At 29.8% G+C, this 20,392-nt stretch overlaps 3 protein-coding genes and 1 pseudogene across 10 annotated transcripts; 2 read left to right on the top strand and 2 right to left on the bottom strand.

The window, feature by feature from the left end:
- Positions 1-2,218: 2,218 nt before the first annotated feature.
- On the bottom strand, positions 2,219-2,737 carry LOC107014202 (pectinesterase inhibitor-like). Its single transcript, XM_015214051.1, has one exon. The coding sequence runs from the start codon at positions 2,735-2,737 to the stop codon at positions 2,219-2,221; it is 519 nt and encodes a 172-aa protein (XP_015069537.1).
- A 1,394-nt stretch (positions 2,738-4,131) lies between these two features.
- On the top strand, positions 4,132-8,114 carry LOC107013604 (annotated as a pseudogene).
- A 944-nt stretch (positions 8,115-9,058) lies between these two features.
- Positions 9,059-9,574, bottom strand: LOC107014018 (pectinesterase inhibitor-like). The gene has a single exon (XM_015213884.2). It carries the CDS (start codon positions 9,572-9,574, stop codon positions 9,059-9,061), a length of 516 nt encoding a protein of 171 aa, XP_015069370.1.
- A 7,576-nt stretch (positions 9,575-17,150) lies between these two features.
- LOC107012089 (protein DEHYDRATION-INDUCED 19 homolog 6-like) lies at positions 17,151-19,783 on the top strand. Of its 8 annotated transcripts, none has more exons than XR_003577552.1 (6): positions 17,151-17,481; positions 17,951-18,096; positions 18,220-18,297; positions 18,393-18,628; positions 18,820-19,022; positions 19,378-19,783. XR_003577552.1 is itself a non-coding variant. In XM_027915874.1 (5 exons), the coding sequence occupies exons 1-5, from the start codon at positions 17,397-17,399 to the stop codon at positions 19,475-19,477; spliced, it is 645 nt and encodes a 214-aa protein (XP_027771675.1). In that variant the 5' UTR covers positions 17,152-17,396; the 3' UTR covers positions 19,478-19,783. The 8 variants fall into 8 exon arrangements, 3 of the variants coding, with proteins under 3 accessions (XP_027771675.1, XP_027771674.1, XP_015067304.1); XR_003577549.1 differs by having other exon boundaries at positions 18,788-19,022; XR_003577548.1 differs by having other exon boundaries at positions 18,788-19,022; positions 19,375-19,783.
- Positions 19,784-20,392: the final 609 nt, after the last annotated feature.

Raw genomic sequence — 20,392 nt, 5'->3', positions numbered from 1 at the left:
AGATTGTATAAAAATATTAAGGGCAAAAAGATAAAAATGTGGTCAACTTAAAACAGCTTATAAGCTATAAAAAAAAAGCAACCCTACCCCACCTTTTAACTTTGGCTTAAAATAAGTTTTTTTAACTTAAAATAAGTTATTTTGAGTATTGCCAAACAGCTAAATAAGTCAAAAATCAGCTTTTGAGTCAGTTTGACCAGCTTTTAAGCTGAGCCAAACAGGCTCTAAATGTACATTTTTATCGATCAACTTGTTGAATTTTCACATAATTTGATTATGATATGATTGTGGACTTTTGGTTATTATTGAAGTTGGTGGTGAAGTATTGACATTACTATGATAAAATTTATATATTAATCCTCTCAATAAAATTAATAGCTTAAACTTTAATACGAATAAGAGGCCTTAAATATATATACATATAGATTATAACAACAATTATAATTGAGTGTTGCATATAATGTTTGTTTTTCAAGCCTGTTTAGATGAATTCAAATGACATCTAAGTACAAGTTATTAAGTTAGAAATTTCAACTTTTGATTGTTATCTTCTTCATAGTTTTGATTATTTTGATTTAAAATAAAGTACTTGACAATATTTTTATTTTTTATTCGAACACTACAAAAGAGTTTAAGAATTATTTCAATTTAAAAAAACTTAAAATAAATTAATTCAACAAGTTGTAGTACAGTGTTCTTAATAAACATAAACTTTTTGGCTTTAGGTAAGAAGATTTAAATATTTGTTTGTAATACATTACCTAGAATATTGTTGTAAAAATTATGTTTATTAATATAAAAATTTAAGTTATGTAATTCAAAATTCTAAAACATTTTATTATTTTAAAAACAATAGCTTTTCTTCCTCTCCTTTTTAATATTAATTTTTTTAAATCTTTAATATAGTATTATGTGAAAATAAAATCATAAAAATCATTAGTAAACTTATGTGATGCCTCAGAATTTTGGAGGCTTACACAAAAGTGAAAATTAAATTGTCGCATATTAAAATTATGTTTCAAATGTCTTAAAAAACTCATTTGAATTGGGTTAAAAGTCTTTAAGTCAGTCTTTTTATTTCTGAAAGTATTTGATAAATTTAAAAGTAATTTAAAATAAGTTAAAAATGACCTAAAATAAGTTATGAAGCGTTTGACAAAGTAAAAAATGGCTTAAAAATAAGTCAGAAATTGAAAATAGGTCTCCCCTTATTTTTTTTTAATTTTTAACTTAAAAATCATTTTAGTTGAACTTTTTATTTTTAACATTATTTTTTAAACCAATCCAAACATGCTTTAATATTACTCTAGCTTCCAATTGAAATTTTTCATAATCAGTTCCCTCAAATTTATCATGATATTTCATTTACATATTTGAACTAAATCTTATTTCCGTTGGATAGCTCTATTCCTACTAATATTTCACTTCAATACTTTCGATTCATAGTTAAATTTTTTTTTTTAGTGTTCTCATTCTTCTATAATTCTATTAGATAGTTAAGTTATCATAAAACCTTACACGCATTTGGTGTATTCTCATTCTTCTATTAGATAAAATCATATATCTATGCACCAGGCATTATTTCAATCCACACACAAATTAAAAACTTTCATTGCAACAGTACAAAGGCAACTATAGTCTCAGAATAATAAGCATATGCAAATTAGCAGATTAAAAATTCACATAACTAATATATATATAAATTATTTCATTTTTTACTTTACATAAGACAATAAATCTATCCTTATATATTAGTTATGTGAGTTTTAAAATTACAAATAAAAAATTGTATTAATTTCATATTTGAATAACTATTTCCAAAATAGCTATGATGTACAACTTGTACAAAAATTAGATAAACTAATCATTTAATAGTATTCTTTAAGATGTTCGATAAAAGCAATTTAATTATTTTCAACTTAATGTTCGTGTGTATTATTTCTTTTTCTTGTTTGAATAACGTAATTTAGATAAAAAAAATTAGTGTTAATTTAGCTCTAGGAAAAACTCTTAACCCATCCATACAAAAATACATTAGTACAATTGATTCTTACAATTGTTATGTTAAAAGGATTCAATATTTTGAACATTCTTATTATATTTTCATTAAGTGTATTTTGTTAAAAATAAACAGAGGTAACTAAGGTTTGAATTAAATTTAAAAAGAAAAACATTTATTTCATAACTTTAAAATAAAACAACAATTTCTATATCATTATCATTTCAATTGATTGCTAATAACCAAAATTATACTAATAAGTCCTTGAACCTTGTCACTAGCAGCTTTCAATTGGGGTGCTTCAACGGGTGGACCTGAAAAATTGTCATCACACGTAGAAGGATCATCCAAAGCAGCAGATGCATGAATATTCAAACCAGAATAATCTCCAGACTTTAAGAGTGCAGGCAATCCTCTAAGTTCATCGATACCGTCATTATAATTCTCCAAACACGAACTATATCGTGTCTTTAATTTTGGATCTGTAGCCTGTTTAAGCAATGTATTAACAAGATCATGTGCAGATTGCATGTTCTTTAATGATAAATCTATTGAAATCGCTGCAAGGCCTTCAAGATTTGCACCTTTGGATCGAGAATCCCCTCGTAAAGCCGATAAACATATTGCTGGTTTTAGTGCTTTTGAGCAAACATCGCTTATTAAATCTGCTCTCACATTTGTTAAAGTGAAGGAGATTGATAACAGAGAGACTAGCAAAAACATGTATGAAAGTGCCATTTTTGTATAATGAATGAATTTTATTTCATAAATTGTGTTGTCTTATGCACTTTATATAGTTAGTTAAGAATGTATTCCTAATAAAAAAAAGGTATGGAATTAAAACGTGTAGGATTTTAAGGAAAGAAAATTAAGAATATACTATTTTAATTATAATATGAAAGAAAATAAAGAATATACCATATTGGACAATTTTTATTTACGGTTAATGTGAGTGTATTTTTGGTAGGGTAAAAATAATTAGAACCTTATTTTAATATTTTCCTTAATTTAGGTGATTACGTTCTATATTTTTACTTTTTAGTATCAGTCTTCATTTATAAAATTACAGTATTATAATATCTTTCCTTCTTCAAATGTATTTTCCTCTTTTATTAGTATATGTGGAATTAGAATTTATAGAATAAAAAATATTTTTAATTAACTTAACATGGATAGTTTGGCGGATTATAAGATACAAAACAAAAGAAAATTAAACATATATTTTGTCTCTCCTAATTTGAGTGATTCCGCTCTTATATTTTAGTATTAATTGTTTTAAAAAAATAAAAAAATATTTTAGTATTAATTTAGTTTTAAACTATTTTTTATGAAATGATTTATAGTCTCTCATACATATACATGATTTATTTTAGACTATAAAACACAAAATTTAAAAGTCTAAATGTCATTTTAAAATTTATATCCAGTCAAACGTCTTCGCATATATTGAAATAGAAAGAGTGTTATTATAGAATTAACATCAGTGTAGAAATTGGAGGATTGATGCACCTACGACCTAGGGTAACAAAATTTGCATATGAAAATATTATTAAGTAATTCTTTTAAGTTTGGACGAGTTAATGATCCACCCATATATTAATTCATCTCAGAGCTGGCACAAGCTGATTACAAGTTTGAATAGAACTTAACAACTTTAACAGTTATAAGTGTTTCCAATATTTCTCGCAAAAAAATTAATGTATTTTACCCGTTTCAAGTTAAATGGATCAGGAAAGAAAAGCTCATATGAGTCTGTTTGGGTTAAGAGTCGTAAATAGTTTATAAACATAATAAAGTGCTGAAATTGTTCTATAAATAAACAGTCATACTATGTTTTAATTATGAGTGTGATGAATTGATGGTCAAACAAATTCATGTTCGGTATTAATTTTCAAACACAATATTTTCAATGTTTTGGGAAATAAAATTTATATTTTTAGAAATTATAAAAATGTACTACAAGTCATATTACTAGTTAACAATTTAAAATATTTAAAAAGCATTAAAAAAATATGGCAAAAGAAGTAAATCCTTTGACTAGTAAAATTATAAAGTCAAATAAATTGAAACACAAAATTATGCTAAAATAGATATAAGCATGTTTGGTTAAAAGACGATTGGGAGTAGCTCGAATGGTAAGCACCCCTTACTTTCTATTCAAAGATTGCGAGTTCGAGTCAGCAAGGGAGCAAAAGTTGTGTGGGAGCTCCTACGGAGAGGGTAAAAAAAAAAAGAAGCATGTTTGGTTAAAAATGTCGATAACCTTATTTTAGTAAATTGACTAAAATACCTTAGTTATAATTCAAAAGTAAGAAAAATTGATAATCACTGATAAGAAATGGAAAAGAAAGTTAGGATACGATATGAATTAGGAATATTTTTTTTCTGTTTTTTCTTTAAAAAAAAGTATTGAAAATAAAGTATTTTATATTTTGATCAAATTAAAAGTGCTTACAAGCTAAAATTATAAGTTAATTGTGTTATAAATACTTTTTTTAATAGTTACAAAAAATGTAGATAAACTAAATTAGATTTTAATTCAAATTATGAATATTAAGATATGAACAAAAATTCACAAACTTTAAAAGTAAAAGGCTTTAGAATCTACAAGAAATTAGTCTTTTGCGGCAACTAAAATCGCTACAAGTATAATTGTTACAATAAAAGTCCCACGTCGGTGGTTAATGAGATGGGTGGACTCCTTATAAGGCTTAGACAATCCTCCTGAATGTAGGACTTTTGTCATTCTTTAACACCCCACCTCACGCCCAGTGCTTAGCATCTGGTGCATGAGCAGATTTTTTTTTTTTGGGGGGGAGGGGGGAGGCAACATCGGCTGAGACGGGCCCTGCTCTGATACCATGTTAAATTAGGTTTTAGGCCACCCTGCTTTGATACCATGTTAAATTAGGTTTTGGGCCTAACTCACAACCCAAAACAGGTTTTAGCCCTAACACACAGCCCAAAAGCTAGCTCAAAGGAAGAAGGATTGTCTAAACCTTATAAGGAGTCTTAGGCCTAACTCGTCTAAGCCTTATAAGGAGTCTTAGGCCTAACTCACACCCCAAAATCTAGCTTAAAGGAAGGAGGATTGCCCAAGTCTTATAAGGAGTTCACCCATCTCATTAACCACCAATGTAGATTTTTGTCATTCTTTAACACCCCACCTGTGCAGCAGTGCGTGGGCAATTTTGATTTCGGGGAGCTCCAACATCGGGTGAGACGGGCCCTACTCTGAAACCATGTGAAATTAGGTCTTAGGCCTAACTCACACCCCAAAAGCAAGCTCAAAGGGAGGAGGATTGCCCAAGCCTTATAAGGAGTCCACCCATCTCATTAACCACCGATGTGGACTTTTGTCATTCTTTAACACCCCACCTCAGGCCCAGTCCTTAGCATCTGGTGCGTGGCAATTTTGATTTTTGGGGGTCCCAACATCAAGTGAGACGGACCCTGCTCTGATACCATGTGAAATTAGATCTTAGGCTTAACTCACATCCCAAAAGCTAGCTCAAAGGAAGGAGGATTACCCAAGCCTTATAAGGAGTACACTCATCTCATTAACGACCGATGTGGAACTTTTGTCATTCTTTAACATAATCATAATAATTAATTTACTTTAGCTTTGTGTGTAAAGGGAGATGAGTATATGGAGCGGTTCGAAAAACTGAGGAAGGAAATGAAGAAGAATTTGATGATGATTGTTGAGGGATCACTACAAGAATTAGATTCCAAGTTGGAGTTGATTGATAATTTAGAAAAACTCAGGAGTGAGTTGCCAATTCAAGGATGAAATTATGCAAATATTAAGGAGTGTACATGACCAAATTAGTACAACAGCCACAGGAGATTCATTGTACTCTATAGCCTTGAAGTTTAGGCTCTTGCGACAACATCATTTTCATATCTCACAAGGTACGTACGTAGTATGTACATAACAACACCATATCCATCGTAATATCGATCATGAGTGGGGTTTGAGAAAGGTGGTGTCTATGCAACCTAACCTCTGAGGGTAGAGATTGTTTCCGATGGATCCTCTAAACTCCAAAATCTTTATACACTACATCAAAAATGATCATTAGCGACAATTAATTCTTAATTACCGCTAAATATATATTTTTAGCGGCAATTAACTCTCTTTGCATATGTCCAGCCTTTAGCGGCATTCTAATGTCACTTAACTAATGCCGGTAAAAATTTGAACCCTCTTTATTAATGTCAATATTTATTACCGCTAAAAGTTATTTTTGTTGTAGTGATAGAAACCCCTACGAACTTTGTTGTATGCTTTTTCTAGGTCAATGAACATTATTATGTGATTTTAAACATAGAATCTTCAAGTTATTTGTTATTCGAATTTGACCAATGTATGTTTTTCATGTTCTAGATATATTTGACGATTTCAAGGACGAGAATGGAAATATGAAGCATAGTATTTGTAAAGATACGAAAGGTTTATTAGAATTATATGAAGCATCGTTTCTCTCTACAGAAACTGAAACGACTTTAAAATATGCCACAAGATACACAATGGCACATCTAAAAAATTATGTTGACAATTATGGTGGAGATCAAGATGATAAAATAATGATGGAATTAGTCCAACAGGCCTTGAAACTTCCAAGACATTGGATGATGCCAAGATTAGAGACAGAGTGGTATATAAGCATTTATGAGAGAATGCCAAATGCTAATCCTCTTTTGCTCGAGCTTGCTAAATTGGACTTCAACATTGTTCAAGCAACACACCAACAAGATTTGAAAATTTTATCAACGTGAGACTTTTTTTTAGATGATCTGATAGCATTATAATTTCGCGTATACAAAGTTAATTAAATTCCTTTTTGTAACAAGTACAATTGAATTTCTCATATATTTATTTTCATGTAATGTTAAGGTGGTGGAAGAGCACATGTTTGGCTGAAAAGTTGTCATTTTCAAGGGATAGATTGGTGGAAATTTTCACTCATGCTGTTGAAAGGTTAGATATTTACTTTAAATAAAAAATTATAAATGTTCTTATTAGTACTAATTTTCTTAATTAATGAATCGTCGTCCTAATCAGCTTGTTTGTGATGAGGAATTTTGATTTCTTGTAATATAAATTCAGATGGGATGTAAAAGCAATGAAGCAGCTTCCAGACTATATGAAAATATGTTACCTTTTACTCTTAAATACTACCAATGAAATGGCCAATCATATTCTCAAAGAGCAAGGGATCAATGTCCTGCGCTACCTCACAAAACAAGTAAAACTACTATCCCTTCTTTTACTCGAGACAGAACCAGTATTTAAATTTGGTCAATTCAACGTTGAAATTATGAATTCAGAATTCGATTTTAATACTGAATTCAGTTGAACCTATTAAATCCATGAAACATTAATGTCCCCTGCCCCCAAACAACAAATTAAAACACCATTTAGTCCATTTATGTATTTGTAGTATTATTTAAAACAAGTTACTATTAATTAGTTTGCAGTTTGGTGCAAAGCTTGCTTACAAGAAGCAAGATGGTACTACAATGGATATAAGCCAACGCTGCAAGAGTACATGGATAATGCATGGATTTCAATTGGAATTCCTTTGGCATTACACCATGCATTCATCTTTGTCACCAATCCAATTACCATTGAGGCATTGGAATACTTAAACAAATATCCAGACATAATTCGTCGATGTGCAACAATTATTCGTTTAATCGATGATTTGGCGACATCATTGGTAATGTTATTATCATTGATTTAAAATAAAATTAATTTAGATACTCTATTTGTTTCGTTTTTTTTAAAAAAAAATCTGTTTTTATTATTTAGGATGAAATAAAAAGGGGTGATGTTCCCAAGTCGATACAATGTTACATGAATGAGAAGAGTGTTTCCGAAGAAGAGGCAAGAGAACACATCAATTTATTGATAAAGGAGATGTGGGAACTAATGAACAAAGACCAAATTAGAAAAGAAGTGCTATTTTCTGAAGAATTTGTTAGAATTGTGTTAAATTGTTCAAGAACAGCACACTGCATGTATCAGCATGGAGATGGGCAAGGAATTCAAAATTCTCACATAAAAAATCAGATTTCCAAATTACTCTTTGAGCCTCTCATTATGTAAGTAATTTCATAGTGTACTAGATATTAGGAGCCCGTACTAGTCTCAATTTATGTGATACGCATGTAATTTTTAAAAGACTAAACAATTTTTTAAATATGATGCATACTTTTAATTATATTTATTGTAATTTATATTACTTTCTATGTTATTATAAAATGATATAGGTTACTCCTATGTCACAGTTTATGCCCGTACGATCTATTGATTTTTTTATTTTTGTAAATAGTTTTATTCTTCGATATTTTGGTTTCTCCTGTATGATTTTTTATTTTTTATGTTTTTGAATAGTTTTGTTATGATTTAATTTGTGTAGGCGTGCAACTGTTTATACATACCTCGACCGGTCTCCCATGACCCACCTAGGGGAGCTAGAAGGGTTCGACCAAACCTGTTTCGGTTAAAAAGGTAACGCTAAATGATCAGAAAAAATTATCAGAATTTGATTACAAATTTAAAAAGTCTATAATATTTTTTTTATTTTAAAATAAACTGAATATTTTATTTTTTAATTAAAAAGTATTAAAGTTAAAATGATAAAAAATGTTTAAAAAGATAAAACAACATAAAGTGAAATATGTTATTTTTATCATTCTAGTCAAATTCTAACCAAATCTTTTGACCAAAAGGATCTTTCCTTTTTATTTTTTATTAAGAAATTTAGCTAAAATTAATTTAAAAAATTAATTCAGAATACAATCACTTTATCACACTTAATGTCACTATTCCGCTATTTAGAATCCATAAAGTTTTTAAAATTTTCAAAATAAAAATAAAAACAGCAGGAAACGAAAAGGACAAAAAGTAAGAAATAATTTTAAATTGTTCGACAAAAATAAAAAAGACATTTAATATATCGTTATTAAAACCATGTAATTAAGCTCTAGAACCAATTTCAAGAAGGGAAGCTTTTTTACTTATAAATTATTCATGTATATATATCACCCTTACAAAAATCCAACAAGAACCAAAATAACATCGATAAGTCCTCGAAGATTATCACTAGCTTCTCTGAGTTTTGGCACTTCAACTGGTGGTTCTAAAAAACTGTTATCACACGTAGAAGGTTCACGTATAGCAGCAGAAGCATTAGCACTCAAACCGTAATAGTCTTTAGACTTCAATAAGTTTGGCATTTTTGCAACAATATCACTTGCCTTATTATAATTCCCCAAACACAAAGTATATCGCGATTTTAATTTTGGATCTGTTGTCCCTTTAAGCAATGTGCTAACAAGATTACATGCGAATGTTGCATTCTTTTGTGATAAATCTATTACGATTGCCATAAGACCTTCAGGTTTTGCACCTTTGGATCGAGGATCCTCCCTTAAAGCATAATAACAAACCTTCTTCACATCTGTTTTCGAGCAAATCTCATCTATCAAATCACCTTTCACACTTGTTAATGTGAAGGAGATTGATAGTATCATAAATATGGCGAAGTTGTATGAGTGTGCCATTTTGGATGGCAAGATGTTTTTGTTTTTTTAACTTATGTTGTGATAGTATCCACTTTATATAGCCCTTCTTTCAATTGATGAATATGTTAGAGATGAGTAGATAATTAAAGTGTACAAGACTTTTTAGGGAAAAATGTAAATAATTAAAGTGAACAGGACTTTTTAGGGGGAAAAATCATTGTATATTCTAAAATATCTTATTACATTTAATTTTACAAAACTTAGGCTAAAAAAGATTGCTGTTTGACTAAAAACAGACAACATTAGCAAGAAATTTTCAGGATGGTATAATTTAACTAATTTTCCAATCTAAAGTCAAACATCAATTAATTTATTGTGAATATATATATAAATATTATCATCAACCACAAATTTTAAAAAAAATTGAAATCTTACGGTTTATTTGATAAGTTGTGTTTTTGGATGAATTTTAGTAATTATATTTTCAACGATTGGAAATATAATTACCTACGAGTTAAATTTTTTTAAAAAGAAATTGTTGCCTTTATGAAAGCAAAATAAAGGAGAAAAAAGATCATAATAAATAAGGAAAAACAAATTTGGTCAAAAGATTAGTCAATCAATTGTTCGACCAAAGTCAAAATTGAGATAGAATTGTTTTTCCCATTCATGCCCAATAAATTTTGGGTAAATAATACAAATTTTATTAGTTTAGGAGCTAATTGCCTTCTTTTTTTCATGAGTTTGCAATATTACAAAGCCTACCATAATTCACACTTCGGGGATAAGTAAGTGTCTAACGAAGTCAGATACATGTATGTAATACATATTAATCATCAGATACATATAATTAACTGTATCTAAATAAGGAATGTGCTTGACAGTGCATGTATCTCAAATACATGCTTATTAATCAAATACATATAATTAAATGTATTTAGATAATGAATGTAACTGAAAAACAGAAATCATGTGTATTAACATCTTTGGAGTATCTACGGCTCCTAAAATATCTAAAAGTTTGAATTTGTGTGTCTGATTTGTTCATTATATGTATCTAAACTATTTTATTATGTATCTGATGTTTCTTCCATGTATATGGTATATATTTAATGATTATATGTATTTGATCTGTTCATTCTATGCACCTGAACTATTTTTCTATGTATCTAATGTCCAACAACAACAAAAAAAAAGTCCGATTTCAACCGCTATGAAATGACTCCCTTTTTCGAATAACCAATGCTGGTGCGCCTTAATTTTAATGAGTGATTGATATCAATGTATTTTACTTCAAAATGGGTATTAATAAATGTTAGTTTTAAGGGATGTATTTATTTAATTGTATTTTTTAAAAGATATGGTATAAAATTTTAAAGATGATAATATATATAATTATCTAAAAGTAAAAAATAAAATTAATGTATATGATAGTGATGTATATATGCTTAGGTAGTTTTTCCACACCATTCGTCCCATGTATGACAATTTCTCTATAATTTTGTTTTTTTTATTGGTTTAATCTGAATACATTAAATATAAATTAGGTGAAAGGCCAGAATGATGATATATTGAGGCAAATTAAGTCTTCCTCATGGGTCATATTCCCTTAATTTTCTTTGTTACAGTCAAATTACACCGCATTTCTTTTTTTCACTTTTGTATCTTTCTTTTCCGACCGGAAAATATTTATACCACATGATATATATATTTGATGAATTCTACTTTTAAGATACAACAAGCAGATGCGGAAAAAGATAAAATTAAATTTGATATATTTTAGTTCAAAGGTTTTCAACATGGACATATTCAATGTATTTATAAAATTATAGGTTCATAATCTAATACATTAATTTATTGATATTTTAATAGTTTTTCATATATATTAAGTTTGATTAAATCCATAGCGAGTACACATTCCACACTGCATATAACATATGAAGAACTTATACCTTCACTCGTAAAAGATTCAATAATGGTTCGATCGCTATCTATATAGCATAAGACGAATAATTTTTTTTTGGGTTCTATCTAATGTTTGACATATCATCATAATAAGTTTTAATTAATTGGAATTTATCGCATTAGAGATTGACTAAATAAAAAAAATACTCTTTCACGTAGATGTTCATTTCATTTACAAGACTCGAACTTGATAAAGTGGGGTGGGGGGCGACCACTAAAACTAATTGGGGCCAAAATGAAAAAAAAAGCTGTAGATGTTACCACATCCTTTTTCCAACAACCAACCGATAAAAGGAAACATAGAAGAGCTAAAAATTCAAACAGCATTAGAAGAAAGGCTCTTTTTTAGCACACTTTAGAAAAAAGCCCCCTAACTTTAGGGCACATATATACAATTCCATGCGTCTTTCTTATTCTTAAGAGAAAAGCTTTAAATTCCACTTTATTTATCCTTTTCAATTTGTCCCCCTACCTCTTAAAAACGTGCCCCACCGCAACACTAAAGAAACAATCCTTGCATGCGTATTTTAGGATCCACTACAACCAAGCTAGCTAGTACTATATATGCGTGTTCTTTAATTTTTCATCCAAATTTATTCTTATATATACCCTAATTGAAGAGTGAGTGATCTTATATTTATCCATCGATCACTATGGTGACTCGATTTATCAACTTATGTTTTCGAGACGAGATGTTAGGTGATGACACAAATCATCTGAGGTCAGCTGAACAGTCTCGACAGAACAATATGATATTTGGGAAGGTGAGAGATCCGAGTTGAAATCTTGAGAGTAGAATGACGATATAGTCGTTCATGCAAAGGGGAATTAAGCACTCCTGGTCCGATAACCTGTTAAGTTCTTTATTTGTTGTTTGTAATCTTTTTTTTTCTCTTTACTATTTGAGTGAGACTGTGAGAGTCATAAGTTTCATCTTGTGCATGGATCTTGATGAGGCTTAACCTTTTTTTTTCCCTTTCTGTTTCTAGTTATTGATTCTTAAGATATAGTGGATTTATATTTGATGTTTTGGCGTTAGTTGTTGTTTTATTCAAATAAATTTGGTGAAGTAATTAGGATAAAGTGTTCATTCAGTATTCCTTCTACATCAATTTCTTTACAATTTCCAAATTTATTTCGGTGTTCAGATCCTTTATTTATCCCTCGTATTTTTTGTAAGGATTTGATTGGAACATAGTGTAACGATTAACGATGCCAAAATGAAACTTAATCTTTAGTTCTCGCAACTTAACTAGTTCGATCCACCCATATGAGTTGTGGTGGAGCGGTGAGTACTCCTTCATCCTTAATCAAGAAGTCTCGGGTTCGAGCCCCCTTGGTACGGAGTCTCCTTTATTAGGAAGCGTTTCATCCACCAATGTAAAACTTCCCGGCGTGAATCCAAATTTGGAATGAGCAACTTCAGGTATTTACTCAAGGGTTCTTGGACTCTTAGGTACTTGTATCAGATTGTCATATTCTTGATTGTTTTGTCCTAATTTTCTAATCATATTTGAGTTTTAGTTTTACTTGAAGGAAAGTTAAGCATTATCATAATTGCTTTTACTTTTCATGAAAGAAAAATATAATTCTCTTCAGTATTTAGTTATGCTATCCTTATAAGAAAAGTTAGAAAATCTATAAATTGAATCCCTATCTCCATAGCACAACATAATAATATCTACAATGTATTCATTTAGAGATTTTTGTTTATGGAGAGATTATTTTCTAACAGTTATAAATATTTTTCTTTTTTATTAATTTTCATATAATAATATTATATTTTTAGTAAAAGTTTTTATCACCTAATTTATCACCATCTTAATTTACAATTGTAAACTTGCACATGATACCCTTGTCACTTTCGAACTTAAACATTTTCGTATTTGTGTGATGCTCACTTGCTTGAGCATGAATGACAAATCAACACACACTCCAGATTCCATGTGTCAAAATATTAATTAAATTTTTATATTATTTAACAAAATTCTAATTTCTTAAACTGAAAAAAACAAATAAATGTGATGAAGGATGGTGACGAGATAGCTAGCTTCAAGTGGAATATTTGACAGTAACCTTAAGCAAAAAGGACAAATAATTATCATATTATTAAATGATGTATGTTGTATTTCTTTTACTGAGTTTCAGATTCTTCATATTTGCGATGAAACTAAAGTTGATTACAAAATGTTGACACACTATCTTCTTTTCCCAGTGATTAAAGCACTTTGTTTTTTCACCTAATCATGTTAATTAATTGAAGCCTATTTTATTTACTATGAAAAATAATTAATGATAGTGTAAATTTGTAAACTGAAAATGAAAAAAAGGAAGAAGGTTATTTGTAATTTTAACAATTGATTAAAACACACACATCATGCCAGCTGACTAATTCAACTACATTGACGGCAATCTTATACTTTTACACATTAATATTGGAACATTATTTATTGATTATAAATTAAACTTTCATGATTGGTTTAATTATTACTGTTTTTTTTTTAATCTTTTAACTGTAGTTGATATTACGGGAATTAGTTAGCTGAAGAATAATAATTTGCCTATGAAACCTGAGACAACAGCTTCACCTATTGCTACAAAACATACTTTTTTTTTTTCTTCTCATTTGCAATCATTAATCACTTTAGTTTTTACTTAATAATGAAATATGTTCTCACTTGATTAAAGTATATATTTGACCACTTTAATTTGTTGGAAAAAAGAAAAACACTAACATAATCATTTACTCGATGTAATATTCTCAAGGTCCACTATCACACGGTAATAGTTTGTTACCCTAGATAGATGCGCCTAAAGGGTAAAATTTCCTATTGAACTATGTAATATAATATACATTTAATTTTTTTTATTAATAGTTGAAGTCAAATATGTTTTGTTATTGTTAAAAAGGGCTAGGCTTGCTCTTATCTTCAAACCACGGAGCAATTAGGAATTTTTAAACTAAGTGATGGGTAGAATAAAATTTACATTTTACTTCTTGAGTAAGAAATATAAGTTTTTACATTTTATAATGGAAAAATTACATGGTTAAATAAACATATACTAGTTAATTAGTTATTATAGCTATAATTTTAGTTAATTACCACTCGTAGCTAATATTTAGCGATAATTTCACGGGCTGGAGTTTCGAGTTTGTATAATTTGAAATTATATGATATAATTTATATAGCTTTTTATCATGTAATTTTGATATAATTTGTATAACTGTTTGAAGTTCATATGTTTGTGTTCATATAAATTTGTTATTTTGAGTTTATACAAAAATAGCTCAATTATACAAACATACCTGTGAATTATACAAACTCACTCATGAATTATACAAATCGGTAAATTATACAAGTGAAACAATTTAAACTATAGCTACAACTTGTAAATATGCAAACTACAATTATGGGGCACAATTAAGTTTATTATAGTGACTATTTGTGGAAATTCTTCTTTATATCATTTATTATAAGGCAAACCAATCTAAAACATTACCTCATAAACCATTGTAAGTTCTAACTTGTGTTGTGTGATGGGCTTTTATTTGAACAGATCTTACCGTTTTGGCCCAAATTCATCAATAGGGCCCAAAGACTACATTTCCTGCTAGACTAGGCCCATGACTTAAATAATCCAATTACTATTGACAAATTTTATTGTAAGGATTACTCTTTTACACAGTGATATTGCTTTAATGTATCATTCTTTACGCAAAAAGCTGATTTATGAATATTGAAATTATTTTTTAATCAAACGTATATTTCCATGACTTGGCATACAAATACAACACACATGCAGAAAGACTAATTTGAATAAATAAAGAGAATGCAAATCAATGTTTATTCAACTCCTTTGCCTCTAATACTTCCAAAATAAAAAAAGTATACTTTGGAGAAAAAAAAATAGGAACAAAACATTTGTATACTCAAAAGTTTTTTTTTTTTCCACACACCTAATGTCCTAATCCCACCAAAAGAAGCAGAAAAGAAATTAAAGGAATAATTTAATGAATTTTTTTTGTGATTGTTTGGTCATGTGGGCACTTTACACCGTCCTAATGTTAATTATTAAGGGACAATAATCACTTAGTCGCTGTCTTTGACAATAAAAGTAGTTTTAGGCCAACTCTCTTATTAATTACTTCCCCTTTTTGCTACCACCATATTGACCTAACTACTAGTATTATTTGAGTCACCAACCTTTTAAGTTTTAGGTATACTACGTTCTTTATTTCATTATTAGTTAAGCTTAAATTTTTACAATAACTACTTAACTATTGTACTTAAAGGATGTCAAATAAAAATATCGAATTAAGTTGAGCTAATAAATAAATGTATTATTATTGTTTGGGTTGATCAATATGAGATAAATTGGTGGATGTTCAACCTATTCAATTCTTACATAATTTTAGTTTCTTTATTTATAAGTTGACTATATTTTTACGACATATTCAAACAAACAAAGAGAATATTTAAGATTTTTTATTGGTTAATTTGAATTACTCATTTTATTAAGTCAATCTAATTCATAAATGGACTTATTGAATGGAACAAGATGGCTTAAATAAATAAATCATTAACCTGCTCAAACTTAAACATATTAGCAAAATCATGCTAATTTTGTCACCATAAATTAGATTGACCTTTGGACGTTACTTGGCTTTTCTTTGTATCTTTTCAAAATATTTTTAGAATGCGAGGAAACTTAATTGAGAGGTTTGTCGGGGTCAAATATGCGAAATAATATAAAATGAACTATAGACTAATACTCCATTGAACATATGCTTCAATATTAAGTAAGCAACTTTTTTATTTGAACAAATTTTTTTTATGACAAGAGAAATCGCTACTATTTTTTGGGTGCGCGCACAGAGTAAAATCCCGCTCTTATTGGAATTTACGATTTTGACAAAATGAAAAATATTTTAAACCTCTAAATTTTTTATAAACCGAATCTTCAATAAAAAGGCGAAAATTCAAATCGCCAATGATTTAAGCTGCTAAAATTCCTTAAACAAAATCTAACTCGAATAATTAGATTAAAGCATATACTGATACTAATAATAGGATTATAGGTCAATTCCACCACTAACATATTTAATGTCTTTTTTCTCTCAATGTAGATTGGTTATTGCTCCTACTATTTGTGAGTCAATAATTACATTTGTGTGTAAATGAAATGTTTACATTACACGGCAACTGAACAAAACCTACAACAAAAAACACTGTATTTATTATACAAAGTATACCTAGACTAGTTGTTCACAATTTATGTTTCATTTTCTTTTTTAATCGATTTCAAAAATAATAATATATTTCTATATTAAATAAATTTAATTATTAAAATATATATATTTTTTAATTTATAATCACACAAATACTTATCACTTATTTACATCCTTTTTTTTTCTTGGTATTTTTGTAGAAATTTTATGGAGTACCACCAGACTTGCTGGCTGCTGTCTTAACTAGCTTACCTAGTTCAGTTTAACAGTAAGAATTTTGTCAGTAAAAATTTATCATGGAGATAGGGGACAGGTGTCAAGAGTATATTATCTAGCTTTTGTGTATCAGAAAAGCTTACCAAAATAACTGACCCCACCCCACCACCCTACCTTTCTCTTTGAGTATAAACTTTTCCACCACTAGAATACAAAATAGTACAACAACAATATCCCATCATCTTTCTTCTCAGAAAGATTAACAAAAGCAGCCACACTTCTTTCTTCTTAAATCTTGGAGACCATCTGTTGTTCTATATTTTGTTTGTTTGATTTAGGTATCTTATTCAACAAATTCTGGAAACCCCTTTATTCTTTGCTTCAATTACAAGTAGAAGCTGACTAATACAACTTTGATAAATTACAAGAAAAATAGAGAAATTTGGAAAAATGGATGTGGACTTTTGGGCTGCAAGAATAAATTCAGCAAGGCATAATCTCTCTGCTGTACAAACTAACAGACTCAGCAATTATGGTATTTATCATATTGCACCACTTGTTTTTATCTTATGAAATTTTCTTGAACTTCTTACCTTACTGCTTCAGTTAGTTAAAATTCTTAAATGGCTTTCTATTTAAGTCCCCTGTCTAAGGGGTTTTTAGTACAGAGTTTAGTAATTTTTTGAGTATTTTGGATTAATGAGGTTAGGACCATAAAGAATCTTTATTTAAGATGCTTAACTCTTTGCTTTTCATCTTCTCTTCTTGACTGTCTATTGTATGGTTTCATGAATAGAGGGATAATTTTTAAATGAAAAGAAAATGAGTCAGACTTCCAACATCTACTATATGGATGGATTCATTTGCCATTCAACTTTTTTGACTTAGAAAAAATACAAATACCATGGGGTGGATGACTTGCTATTCCACTTATTTATGTCATTTGCTTACATAATTTACTTCCTAAAGTGCAAAGCACATGATGGTATCTTTTGAAAATCAAGCAGATAATCTCTCAAATGTGGATAATACTCAAGGAGAAGAGGATGTAAGAGCCTGGTTCCCCTGCCCTTTCTGTTATGTTGAAATTGAAGTCCAGATGCTTTGCAATCATTTGAAAGAAGAGCATTGCTTTGATTTTAAAAACGCGGTAATGCAGACAGCTGATGTTAATGGGTTCTTATGTTACATTATTAAAAAACATGTGTGTTGTGTCAAATCGGAAATGAACAACATATGGAACATACTAATTTCTGCTGTTTTTCTTGAACAGGTTTGTCCCATATGTGCTGCAACATTAGGTAAAGATCCTCTGGGGCATTTTATGGTACAGCATGCACAATCAGTGAAGGTAAGCTTAGTTCACTGGGAAGTACACAAGTTTTCGATTATTAGCATCTAGTAGTAAGCAGATACCTCTCTTCCTACCTATTTATTTTTTTGCAGAGGAAGAGAAAGTACCTGAAGTCAGGCTTCTGGAATAATACTACAGCAATAAGTGGCAAGGACCCCCACGAAGTAAATTCGTTCTTCTGTACAAATTTAGGGGTTGGTCGTTACAATGTGCCAGAACCTGCTCCAGATCCCCTTCTGCTGCCATTTCTATGTAGCGTGGCTCCTTCTGATCCTAAAGACGGTCCACAAGATAACTCTCTTGATGCTGCCACTCCTGAAGTAGAAAGGTAACTGTTGAGGAAAATTTATTTGATATGCAAACATATAATTATATAGCTTTACTGAAAGTTTAACATAAAACAAACTGGAGTTACTAGTGCTAAATGTGAAATAAAATGTAAGGAAACTTGCAATTCCTACTAAAAAACTGTACCTTTCTGTATTAGTTGTTACTGGAATGAACAGAGAATCTATGTAGGTGGTGTTCTTTCCTTCTTTCTCAACCCAAAGCAAGTCAACTTCTTGAGAAACCAATGTATGCCATTCAACGTAGATTCAGCTTCTTTCTGGTGTATCCTGTTTAGTACCCCATCATGTTGAAGTTTGGACTTATCGTCTTTGGCATACAAGAAGACAGTGATGAAAGGGCAGTGATGAACACATTAAACATATGAAACAAAGGTACCATGGCTTGATATGTCCTGTGAATTCTACCCTCAGCCCTTTGAATTAAATGTTGACTGATGCCAAAATGGACCATCCTGAGGTATCATTGTTGTGGCAAACTATTGCTTGCTTTGAACATGCAGGAGATTCTAGATTTATCAATAACTGAACCGTCCATATTATGGATATAAATTAGTCTAATTATATAGATAGACAAGTTAATTTTCTTTCTCCTATAATTCCCCCACCCCCCAATACACACACAAAAGAACAACTGGGGCAAGAGTGAGTTTCAAGAGGAAACTGGCAGTGCAATTCAGTCATGGTATTGACAGTTAGGATGACAGAAATCTATTTTCTTCTGCAGCAGCAAAATGCCAGTATGTGATCCAGCCATGGAAGAACAGTATGAAGAGAAAAGGCAAAGAGCTGTGTTTCTTCAAGAGCTTATTGCTTCAACTATCTTCTAAGATGTGCATGACCAGACGGAGGATTCATCAACCCAACCAAGAGAACAGCTTTAGAACATATGTATGAGAATAATGGTTCACGGAAATGTATTTATAGGTGCTACATGTATTCCAGTACTAGCTAAAGTCTCGAATCATCTAATAACTTCATTCATGGCTAGAAACTGTTTACATGAACACATATGCACTGCATAGTATTTGTATCCAAACAATGTATGTGCAAATTGAGAGATTTTAAGTGTGTTGGTACTTTGGTGAAGTTCAGATAATAGGGATTATGGAGTAATTTATTTTCCTTTCCGAAAATGTTTGTTCTATAAATTCTTCATTGACTGCTTAACAGAAGTTGTTAAACTAGATTTAACATACACAGTGAGTAACATTTCTCTTTATCTAAATGCTAAGTATCAGAATTTGACATTCAACCCTTGCAACTCATAAATCACCATGATAATTTAGTAGGCCAAACTAGTTCCTTCTATCAGTTTTCCAATTCTTGAAGGTGCTTAAATTTCACATATCATTAAATTAGAGGTGGTTTTTTTGCAAATGAGGTACTACTCTCAATAGAAACATAGCTAAGAAACAAGCATGTTGGTCTACCAAAAGACTACCTACATTTCTTTAAACGGAAAAGGGCCTAAAATACCCTTAAAGTATTGGAAATGGTACAAAATTACCCTCCATCCACCTATTGGCTCCAAAATACCCTTCCCACCCACCTATTGGGTCCAAAATACCCTTGTCATCCACCTTTTGGTTCAAAGTTGACCACTTATTTAACGGTTTTATATTTAAACTATTTAAATATTTTTTAAAATACGTGGCGCTCAACTATTTGTTATAATTTAATTTACTAGTATAATTTATAAATCAATCAACTACCCACCCATTACTAATTAAATCCCTCTAAAT

The sequence above is a fragment of the Solanum pennellii genome, chromosome 3 (assembly GCF_001406875.1).
Source record: "Solanum pennellii chromosome 3, SPENNV200".
NCBI classification, from domain to species: domain Eukaryota; kingdom Viridiplantae; phylum Streptophyta; class Magnoliopsida; order Solanales; family Solanaceae; genus Solanum; species Solanum pennellii.
Note: the sequence above shows the minus strand (reverse complement) of the source record. Positions and strands in the feature narration are given on the sequence as shown.